This window comes from Protobothrops mucrosquamatus, unplaced genomic scaffold, assembly GCF_001527695.2.
Source record: "Protobothrops mucrosquamatus isolate PMUCROS unplaced genomic scaffold, P.Mucros_1.0 scaffold6, whole genome shotgun sequence".
Taxonomy (NCBI): Eukaryota; Metazoa; Chordata; class Lepidosauria; order Squamata; family Viperidae; genus Protobothrops; species Protobothrops mucrosquamatus.
Window position 1 is genome coordinate 2,184,576 of NW_015386393.1, and position 11,466 is coordinate 2,196,041.

Genomic DNA, 11,466 nt, shown 5'->3' on the forward strand with positions numbered 1-11,466 from the left:
GCGTATCTAATTCCCTCAGATTCCCTCCATAAAGTCCCTAATACCATCAACACCTTTGTTTGGTCCTACACAGAGTCCCAAGGGCCACCTTATGGTTGAATGTGAAGAATAAGTTAAGGGCCTTCTCGTACCCTACCCCTCAAGAAGGTTACTTTAAAAGCTTGCCTTGGAACTCAAAAGAAAACTAGAACAATGTTCTAGTCCAAGGAACAATTGTAAGCAGAGCCAAGATTGTAACATGAAGCCCCATAACAATATCCTCATTTTGAATCATTTCCGGGGGAAATTCTTGCAGCTCTGCCTTCAGATTTATGCAGCTGAGGCAAGGCAGAGCCTTCCGACACCCATGTGGGCAAAGAGGCAGACCTTCTTGGTATGGATCAGAAAAAAATAACATCATCTTTGCTAGCGTCATCCAGGGCAGGTGGAAGGACATGAATGCTGTTGGGCTTTATGGGACCAACAGAGGTAGGTGGTGCTTCCAGATGGCTGCTCTCAGCAGCACCAGCCAGTTCTGCCGGGAAAAAAAGTAGAGGAAAAAGGTCATTCTGCAGCATAGTAACAGATCAGCTACCCCAGATAAGCTTGTCGGTGTGTTTTACCTGGAAGGAAGGCAACATTCTGGCTATGCAGAAAGACGGGACTTGCGGAACGTCTGTTTCGAGACTGAGATTCTTCCTTGGTAACCATCTTGGAAACTGGGAACGGCCTCACATCACCTAACGTTACAAACAGAAATGAAAAGAGAAAAATTCAGCTGATCGATGAGAGTAAAGGAATCACTGGGCATTCAATCATAGCTCTTGTCAACTAAATAAGACTTCTTTGTCAACAATAACTAATTTTAATAAACGCATGTTGAGAGAGATCCATGAAATGCATTAAGGCAGAATCCTCATTGCTTTGGTTTGGGGGTACTGGATCATGATCTGAACCCAGCCATTATTATTTGTATGTCCTACTTTTGATTATGATATTAGGAGCGCTATAACTAATATTCAACAAACTGGTCAGGGTAAACCATGGTTTACTGCAGAGAAAGACATCAGTTTTGCAACTAGGAACTATAATGTTTTAAACTTCTAGCAGCCTCAAGGAACATGGTGGCATAGCATCTAATTTGTGTGAAAGAAATCTGGCCCGTTCCCAGTCACTTCAGACTCGCCCACAAAATTGGCAGAAAACACACTCAAAAGAGGAGCAAATTTTTGCCACAAAAAACCTGTCTGTCCTGCTCTATGGAGTAGAGAGTTGGTCTCTGACAGAAGGCCACCTGAAGAGACTAGAAGCATTTGAAATGTGGATTTACAGGTGGCTGTTACGTATAAACTGGGTTGACAAGATCAGAAATGAGGAGGTGATAAGCCGCCTGGGAAAGCCAAGGGAAATCATCAAAACAATTAAAAAACGAAAATTAGAATATTTCGGACCTGTGATGCGACACCCAGAAAAATACGGCATACTCCATTTAATCCTCCAGGGAAAGATTGAAGGCAAACGAGGTCCAAGCAAAAGAAGAACATTATGGCTTCAAAATCTAAGGGATTGGTTTGGACAAAGCTCAGCAGCACTTTTTCGTGCAGCTGCTGATAAAAACAGGATCGCCAACATGATCGCCAACGTCCGATAACGGATATGGCACAAGAAGAAGAAGAAGAAGATCCACCCATCACATACATTATTTTACAGTTCTCAGAATAACAAAGGCAGAACATTTTAATAGGCTAGTAAAGTAGATTTTCCTCATCTGATAATTTCCAGAATTCCCTTCTCTGCATATAAAGTTGGGGATTGAAGCTCTAGCACAACAGGAAGGTAAATGGCTGAGGAAGGCTATAACAGATATTGAGGAAATTCAACAAATGGAACACCGCCATTCAGGACTTCTATCTAGGTTTCGGTACCATCAGTAGTTTCCGTCATGGCTCCTAGCCTATCTCTGTCCGAGGGTTCTCTACAACTTACTTGAACTTTCAGTCCTGTGGGAAGTCACCTTGACAGCCTTTCCACTTTTTTCCTTGCTGCCCTTGGTCAGAATGGCCAGCTTGGTGGGGATCTGCTGCTGCACAGCTGCCTGTTTTTGGCTCTGGTTGGTGGTACTCAACAAGTGGATGGGCACCTCATTCTTGAGGACCAGAATGGGGCGGCCTCCCTCCAATGCAGCACTGTCCTTTCGCACCAATTCTCCTCGCTCCGGGTATTCCATCCCAGTGATGCTGGCTCGTCCACCTGGCTTTGTAGGCAGCGTGGTCCCTTCCATACCGTCTCCATTGAAGCTGACAGAGTGGCTCAGGCCATGCGCCTGGGAAAAATGGAAGATATTGGTCATTTACCTATAGAGCAGGGATGTCAAACTCGCAACGTTGCGAGACGTGTTGCGACGTATCGCGACTGCCGGCAATGGGGTGGGTGCGGTTTCGCTATGATGCATCCAGCCCGCGGGCCGGCAGTTTGACACCCCTGCTCTAGAGGAATCAAACTTCTAAGATCAGGGTCTTGAAGGTAAGAGTGGAAAGAAATGGGAGTGGCAGCAGATTATCAATGCTCAGGTTTAGTTTTCAAAACTCCCAGTCTATAGCAGTGCCCTATTACAGCAAAGTATAGAATGTGCAGGTTTTATTGACAGATTCTATAATAGTAATAGCAGTAGCACCTAGACTTATATACTGCTTCACCGTACTTTATAGCACTCTCTAAGCGGTTTACAAATGTCAGCCTATCGCCCCAACAATCTGGGTCTTCATTTTACCGACCTCGGAAGGATGGAAGGCCGAGTCAACCTTCAGCCGGTGAGGATCGAACTCCTGGCAGTGGGCTAAATTAGCCCGAAATACTGCATTATAACCACTGCGCCACCAGGGATCTCCTGGTTACTAATGCTTCTAATTATTAGAGGCAATAAATGCAGCTTCCTTATACAGGTAGTCCTCAACTTCCAACCACAATTGGGACCAGAATTGCCATTGCTAAGCAAGGTGATTGTTAACTGGGTCATGCCTGATTTTATGACCTTTTTTGCCATGGTTATTAAGTGAATCATTGCAGTTGTTCATGCGGTCATTAAGCAAATCCAGCTTCCCCCATTGACTTTGCTTGTCAGAAGCTGGGAAGGTTGCAAATGGTGATCGTACGAACCCAGGATGCTGCAACCGTTGTAAATAGATACAAGTCACTTTTTGCACTGCTGTTGTAACTTCAAGTGGTCGCTAAACGAATGTTTGTAAATCGAGGGCTACCTGTATCTTTCCAATAGGCCAGGGGTCTTCAAACTTGGCCCTTTTATGATTTGTGGACTTCAACTCCCAGAATTCCTCAGCCAGGCACGCGTGCCTGGCTGAGGAATTCTGGAAGTCCACAAGTCATAAAAGGGACAAGTTTGAAGACCCCTGCAGTAGGCATTCCAGCACTCACTTGGCCTGCCTCAGGCGAGAAGGCACCCGAGACTAGATGCGGCTTCTTCAGCTTGCGCAGCTGTTCCAGACGTTCCCGCTCCTTCTCAACGGCTCGCTGGGATTCCCGCAGCCTCTCCAAGTCATGCTGGTAGGCCTCGCGCTGCCGCTCCAGCTCCTCCCGTTCTTGGTTCAGACGCTCCGTCAGCTGCCGTGCCTCCTCCTCCCGCTCCTGTAACTGGTTCTTCTCCACCTCCATCTGCCGCCGCTGGCGGTCGCAGTCTCGTTCCCAGCGCTGCTGCTCAGTCTTCAACTGGCTCTGCAATTTCTGCACATTGGCCAGTTCCTCCCGCTGCTTCTCAAAATTGCGCTGCCTCTCCTGTTCCAGCAGCAAATTCCCTCGCGTGGATTGCAGCCGGAACTGCTTCTGCAACTCAATGTAGCTATCTTGCTGGGCCGCCACTGCCTAAAAAGGGAGGGGGGAAGGTGAACCCCTGAGCTTTCCCCATCAAAAAAAACTAGGAGAAGGGAAAACCCGCAGGCCGGGTGCCAAGAGTTACAGTTCGGTGGAAATGCTCCAAGAGAGATGGCTTTAACTATGCCCCCCTTAATGCTCCAGCAGAAAGTTTAGCTCCCCCCCCACTTATTTATCGTAATTCTCCCTCCAGAACAATCCTCTCAAAATGAATGACAAGTAACAAAACACTTGTAAGTAAAACTATAATCATTATTCTTATTTAAAACAAAAGGGCAGTTAATGGTTACAGCCCTAGGGAGGAGGAATAATGAGTTCAGGAATAAACAAAAAGTCCCTTAAGTCTCCTTTCAGAGTTGTGGAGAATTTTTTTTTAAACATGGTCATGTCATACAAGACACTAAATAGGATCTGAAGAGTTTTTAATGAAGGCTAGACTGGAAAAGGTACTTTCTTCTCCCTCCTTCTTCAAGACTTCTCCACTCAGGTCAAAGCTCATCTTATTATTTTGCTAGGCCTTCTTGCTCCGCCAACCAAATCATAAAAGCCCAAAAATTGAAGGGTAGTGGTGGGAAAGGACAGTAGTACTTTACCTGGAGACTAAGCAGCAATTGCAAGAGTGTTTGAATTCTCCGAACAAGCTGAGGGAAAACACAAAGAGGAGGGTGTTACCTAACATCCGGTCTTCATGAGCTCTGCCATTCATGCCACCAAGTATCATTAACCAACAACTTATTTCTACCTACAAGGAGGCCATAAATAGGCCCAAGTAGGTTAGGTTTCTTCCATCAGAACCCCAGTCTCTCTCTTCCCCCCCCCTGCCCCTCCTTCTCGAAATCCACTTTGGGATGAACATAACTGCTCTGCAAATGTAACTATGCTGTCATATCAATGGCTGGGGAAAAACAAATGTTGGTTTGGGCCCGTGACTTTAAAATACACATCAGAAACACCCCAAATCCCAGAACTTGCACATGAGTTATAATTTCTAATGTATCAGAAAAAGAATAAATATTAACGAAATTGAAAATGATCTGTGTTTAATTTAATTAACTCCATTTAATGCTTTTAGATTCTTTTGGAGTGGACAGCCTAATAATAACAGTAACAATAATAAACAATGCAACTAAATAAAATCAAATTTGGGTTTTGACCTGGTTTTTCCCCACTCTCTGGAATAAGGCAGTTAGCATAGCAAAGACCCAAAGCAGCCCTCAAACTGAAAAAAGCATCGCTCTCCTGCTCGCCACCATCATGGAGGAAATAATTAGCCAATACCTCTGATTCAGTCCCCAGCAGTGGGTGCAAGCTGCTGTGATGCTCCATTCTTGTGTTACTGACCTGACAGGGGGGAGAAACAGAGAAGCTGGGTTCACATTACATACCAAACTAAGCTAAAATGGGGTTGACAAGTCTGTGGTTCAGCCCACTGTAGAAACCCAGCCATTATCTTAGCATGCCTTGGGAGCAGAACCATTGCATTAAGTCGTAATATACAGTACTTAATTGTTCAGGCACATTATGTGAACATGGGAACTGGGTTTGCATTCAATGCATTGTTCAGCCAAATACATAAGACCAAAAGGTTTACAAGGGAGGGCTTATATCATTCCCCAATAGCAGCCTGTACAGTTCCAAAGACTTTTAAAGGTTCCAGAGTCTTCCCATCGTATTTGCTCTTTCATAATTCTGTAAAACAGGAAATACTGTGAGATACTGGCTGGCCAAAGCCATTGTAGTAAGTTTGGCAGTGGACTGGGGATGTGAAGGAAGCCTTTCCAGACCTCAAACCAGAGATATATATTTGCTGAAAGGTAAGGGGGGCAACATAATGTGTCCTTCTGAGGACAACAGGTGGACATAAGGTGGTAACATCAGAAAAGGCATGGCCATGTCACTTGGTCCTTTTTTATTGTGGCAAAGCCCACAAAAAGATCTTGAGTGAACCAAAATACTCAGTAACCCAAGAAGAAAAAACAAGAGCCTACAACAAATATAAGGTCTGTAATAGCCACCATGTTAGGACAGAGAAGCAGATCAGAGTGCATTCATGAATATCAATAGCAGTCAGAAGACACAATGAAAACTCACAACACATGGACAGACTCAATCATGGTTTCAACTGAAAAACTATAAGCATTCTAGATCAAGCTAAATCCAAAAATGCTAAGGAATTTCTGGAAACTTGGCATTTAGACAAACCTGCCATCAATAGGCACAGAGAGATAAACCACATTTACGTAACATTCAAAAGAGAATATAAATGCTACGAACAAAACAGAGGGGAACACAATCCTTTCCAACAACCAACACCCAAATAAGCAGGGATTAACACCATACATACAAACAATCAAACAAACAAACAGAAAACAATATTATGATCAAGAAACTACTAAGGAGAAAGAAAACATAGTCCCACCAACATTGGTAGTTGCTATTGATATTCATGAATGCACACTGGTAGGGAAAGCTACTGTATATAATCAGGAAGCAAATCCCAGACTCCCTAGCAATAATGATGTTATCTACTCAGGTAATAAAACATCTGCAAGCAAACAACTAAACTCAAGAGAGCACCAAGGACTCCATAGGATAAAAGTCTGCAATGTGCACAAGAGTTACGTAAATATGTTCATTTCATTCCAGTGTGTATGCCTTTCAGATTTTTCAACTGCTAAAGGGCAGGAAGGAAAAGCCTGATTTTTTATCAAACTGAGCTAAAAACTGCGTGGGAAAAAGAAGTCCATAGCCATCACTGTTCCCAATACTCTTTCCAACAAGGTCAGGGAATAAATACAGAGACTTTGGAGAGCAAATTCCACCTACCAAACACAGCCCTTCCTCTCCAGCAGATGGGAGTTCTTGTTGCACTTGCTCTGAATTGGCTGGGGTGCCTCGCTGATCTGGCACCCTTGGCTCTCCGCCACAGACTTTCTTCTTGAAGCTACCAGCTGAAAGATAAAAGGCAACCATTGGCCTACAGACTATCCAAACTCTGTTGGAAAAGCTCTCATTACCCCTAACCTACAGATGTAAACACTGCAAGATTCAGAATTCCCCATATTTCAAGACTCTTCTTTTTTCTCTGTTTTTAACCTATTTGCCCTCAGTTACATAAATAAATCTAAGACCCATGGAAATTAAACTCTCTATTTGTTTTTTTGCTTTATATATGGTTTATATTTGCGCTTTTATTGTATTGTAAGCCACCCAGTGTTGTTTGGATGATGAGGTGGGCTGCATTTAACATTAATTAGGGGGGGGAAAGACCACTGCAAGATAATTCAACACTAATGGAGCTCGTGCAGAGACTGAAACAGTACAAACTAAGTAGACAGGATTTAAAACATTTCCATACAATGGCATTCTGTCTGCAGTGTGAGCAGTAATCACAGGTCACTCATTCCTTTATCAGATCTGGAGGCTAAAGCATATAAGGAAAGGCTGCTGGGATTGGGTATGTCTAGTTTAATGAAGAGAAGGACGAGGGGGGACATGATAGCAGTGTTCCAGTATCTCAGGGGCTGCCACAAAGAAGAGGGAGTCAAGCTATTTTCCAAAGCACCTGAAGGCAGGACAAGAAGCAACGGATGGAAACTAATCAAGGAGAGAAGCAACCTAGAACTAAGGAGAAACTTCCTGACAGTTAGAACAATTAACCAGTGGAACAACCTGCCTCCAGAAGCGGTGAATGCTCCAATACTGGAAGTTTTTAAGAAGAGACTGTCCGAAATGGTATAGGGTTTCCTGCCTGAGCAGGGGGTTGGACTAGATGACCTCCAAGGCCCCTTCCAACTTTTTATTATTATTATTATTATTATTATTATCATTATCATTATCATTATCATTATTATTATTATTATTATTATTATTATTATTATTATTATTATTATTGATCATCGCAGTCAGTCAGATGTTCAGATTGGATATGGCATTTTTGTCTACCTATCGAGTCCTTACCCAGGACCTGGGATAGGCAGATGTGGATGTTTGATGTTATTACAGATATCGTCCGCAGGATGGAGGCGGTTCCTAGTAAGGCCGCCTTTTGCAATTGACTAATGGCGAATTTGTCAATGCCAATGGTGTTCAAGTGGTGCTCCAGTTGTTTTGGGATTGCACCCAAGGCCCCTATTGCTATTGGTACTACCCTTGCTTGCCTTTGCCACAGTGGTTCTATTTCTATTTGTAGGTCTTTGTATTTATCATCATCATCATCATCATCATCATCATCATCATCATCTTATTATTATTATTATTATTATTATTATTATTATTATTATTATTATTATTATCATCATCATCATCTCATGCTCCTTCCTCCGTTCCTCCTTTTCACAGACCTGTCATGGCACTGTCGTATCCTCCGAAAGTCTCAGCTCGCCTCAGCGACCCAGGCCCACTGGGATCTTCAGGACGAGAGCTTGCACTGGCCAGCTGGGCGAAGATCAGGTTCTGAAGGCTCTCCACTAGAAGAGAGCAGCCAGGAAGGCAGACGAATACGACAAAGAGGAGAAGATGTTTATTGCCATGAACGAACAGATTAATTATGCTCTCCACTATGTATGCTGAATGTACAGGTCATGTGATCCCCTTTCGCAACCTTCTGACAGGCAAAGTCAATGGGGAAGCCAGATTCACTTAACAACCACGTTACTAACTTAACAACTGCAGCGATTCACTTAACAATTGTGGCGAGAAAGATCGCAAAGCGGGGCAAAGTTAATTTTACCACTGTCTTGCTTAGCAACGGAGAGTTTGGGCTCTGTTGTGATCCTACGTCAAGGACTTCCCGTATTAGGTGGTCCTATCGTATAATATCTTTCCTGTTCTTTCATCTCCAGCGCACCCACCTTCTATCACTGCCTGCTTGAGGATGGACTCCCCCTGCAGGTACTCTGGGGAATCCACTCTGTTGCGGAAGCGGGGGCCAATAGTCAGGTCCTCCAAACCATTCACATCTGCCATCTCCCGGTAGATCTGCTGCTTCTCCTTTAGGCTTTGCACGATCCGATCATCTTTCATGCTCAAACGCTCTAGAGGGTGGAGGAGGAGAAGGGAGAAGGGAAGAGACAGCTCAGTGTCATTATGCTTGGATGGCGGCTCCTGCAACAACAGCAAGCCCAGCAACCCATTCTTCAGGTACTGTTTGCAAGATGACAGAGAGAAAGACAGTCTCCAATTTACAACCGCAATTATGACCAAAGGCTGTTAAGTGAGTTGTGTCCAATTTTATGACTTTTTGCCATGGTTGTTAAGCGAATCACTGCATTTATTGTACTGTAAGCTGCTCAGAGTTGCCTCCGACAGTATATAAATTTAATCAATAAATAAAACCACAGTCGTTAAGCGAATCCAGTTTCCCCAATTGCTTGCCGGATGCCAACTGGGAAGGTTGGAAAAGGACACTCGACACTGCAACCATTGTAAATCTACGCTGGTTGCCAAGTGCCTGAATTTTTATCAGTGACCATGGGGATACTGTGATGATCGTGTGAGAACCCATGATGTCACTTTTTTCAGTCCCATTGTAATTTTGCTCACTAAATGAATGGTTGTATGTCGAGGACTACCTCTAGTGCTTTTACAGATCAGTTCACAACCGAAGGGTCCGATAGTAACTTCCCTCATCTTCCTCTTCCTCTAAGAGATTGCACATTTTGCAAGGAAGGAAAGAACAAGTCCCCAAAACTAGGCAAGCCCATCCTCACGTGTACCTCTTACGATGTACAGTTTTGCAAGACGAGAGCTTTTACCTTGGAATTCTTTCAATTTTGCAGTTCTCACTTCAGCCTGCTTTTTTTCCTCTTCTGGATCGGCAAGGACACTATTCTCTTCATCAGGACAACTGCAAAAAAACATAAACCCTTGAAGCCCTGGTCAAAAATGGCCCCAACATCATAGTTAGCTGGGAAGAAGACTCTTTTCATAAACCCAATTTTGCACCTACTTGTCCCACTCAAGCTGGGAAAATAAAATCCGGGTGAGCAAAAAAACACCAAGACTAATCCAAACAAGACCGTATAGAAGTAGTTCTCACTTACCGACCATTTGTTTGGTGACCATTTGAAGTTATGATGGTGCTGAAAAAAGGAGGCTTCAAACCAATCCTCAAAGTTCTGGCTATTACAGCACCCTGCGGTCCCATGATTGCAACTCAGGCATTTGGCAATCAGCTCACCACTATATGGCTGTGGTGGCGAACCTATGGCACGCGTGCCACAGGTGGCACGCAGAGCCCTCTCTATGGGCATGCGCGCCGTCGCCCCAGTCCTAGGCCTTCAGCTGGGTTTTATAAAACCTTTTTGTTTTAGGCTTCGGCTGCCGTGTGCAAAAAAAAAAAAGGTTCAATCAATCAGTCAATTTCAACTTCTCACGGCAAAAAAAAGATCTCGCAAAGTTGGAATTGATTGATTGAACTTTTTAGTCCCACCCAGTCTGCTATTACCACCGCAGCCACGCCCACCCAATGGGCCACGCCCACCCAGTTGGCCATGCCCACCCAGTTGGCCACACCCACCTGGCACCCGACAATACATAAGTGGGTTTTGGGTTGCAGTTTGGGCACTCGGTCTCTAAAAAGTTCGCCATCACTGCTATATGGTGATGTGATCCCATTTGCAATCTTCCCTGCCAGCTTTCCATAGGAAAAGTCAATGGGGAAGCTGGCAAGGAAGGTGGCAAGTCACGCCCAGTAAATCACTTGCACCCTTCCTTGCCCAGCAGAAGGCCTCTCTGGCCTCGCACCATGCACAACCTCCCCATCTGGCAACAGCCACTCCTGGCCCCACAGTGCTCATGCCATGCACTTTTCCTGCCTGTCGCAGAGCCTGTTTGCAAGCTACCCGCAGAGCCTGTTTGCAAGCTACCCGGGTCTTAATTAACAACCAGAGATCCTCGCTTAATGACGACAATGGGGAGCATTGGGATTATTGTTGCTGAGCAGCGCAGTCACCGGACCTTGTGCCTGACGACCCCATTGCTTAGCAACAGAAATTCTGGCCCCAGTTACTGTCATTAACCAAGGACTGCTTTTATTTCCTTATGGTGGCAAAATAACAGGCATGGAAAGAGCCACTTAGTCCGATACCAACTCAATACAGGAGAGAAACAGAACAACATGTTTTTATATGCTCACTTTTCCACTGCCCTGCGAATTTGCGTCATCCAGATATTCCTTTCCTCCTTGGAATTGGTATGAATTTCATACATTTCTGGTCCTTTCTTGGAAGCAATGATTAAAAACATGGCTCGTTCCTCATTGGCTACTTCTCGGACTATCAGTTTTTGCAAGGAAATCACTGGCGGTTTTGAGTCCTGTGAAGCAAGATACATCATCATCATCATCATCATCATCCTCAGTCCATCTAAGGCAATCCTAAAAAGCAACAGCTATGGTTATTTTATTATTATTATTATTAATTCCATTTATATCCCGCCCTTCTCCTTTCGGACTCAGGGCGGCTGACAAATGATAAAAAGCTAACATAAATACATATTACACCTAATTAAAATTTAATTAAAACGAAATATTTGAAAGTGTCCAATTAAAAGTAATTAAAACCCCTATAAAATCCCCTAGGCCAGTCCCGCTTGCTGGAA

The 11,466-nt window shown here is 44.1% G+C and overlaps 1 protein-coding gene across 1 annotated transcript in view; it reads right to left on the minus strand.

The window, feature by feature from the left end:
- Nucleotides 1-380: 380 nt before the first annotated feature.
- The window catches only part of ARHGEF18 (Rho/Rac guanine nucleotide exchange factor 18), a 71,630-nt gene continuing 60,544 nt past the window's right edge, over nt 381-11,466 (minus strand). The window contains exons 20-30 of the mRNA XM_029282976.1: nt 11,003-11,181; nt 9,621-9,712; nt 8,718-8,900; nt 8,208-8,333; nt 6,691-6,815; nt 5,143-5,205; nt 4,458-4,505; nt 3,412-3,855; nt 1,966-2,302; nt 603-719; nt 381-514 (exon numbers count right to left, since the gene is read on the minus strand). Of these exons, the coding sequence (XP_029138809.1) occupies nt 381-514; nt 603-719; nt 1,966-2,302; nt 3,412-3,855; nt 4,458-4,505; nt 5,143-5,205; nt 6,691-6,815; nt 8,208-8,333; nt 8,718-8,900; nt 9,621-9,712; nt 11,003-11,181 (1,848 nt within the window). The remainder of the gene's footprint in view (nt 515-602; nt 720-1,965; nt 2,303-3,411; nt 3,856-4,457; nt 4,506-5,142; nt 5,206-6,690; nt 6,816-8,207; nt 8,334-8,717; nt 8,901-9,620; nt 9,713-11,002; nt 11,182-11,466) is intronic.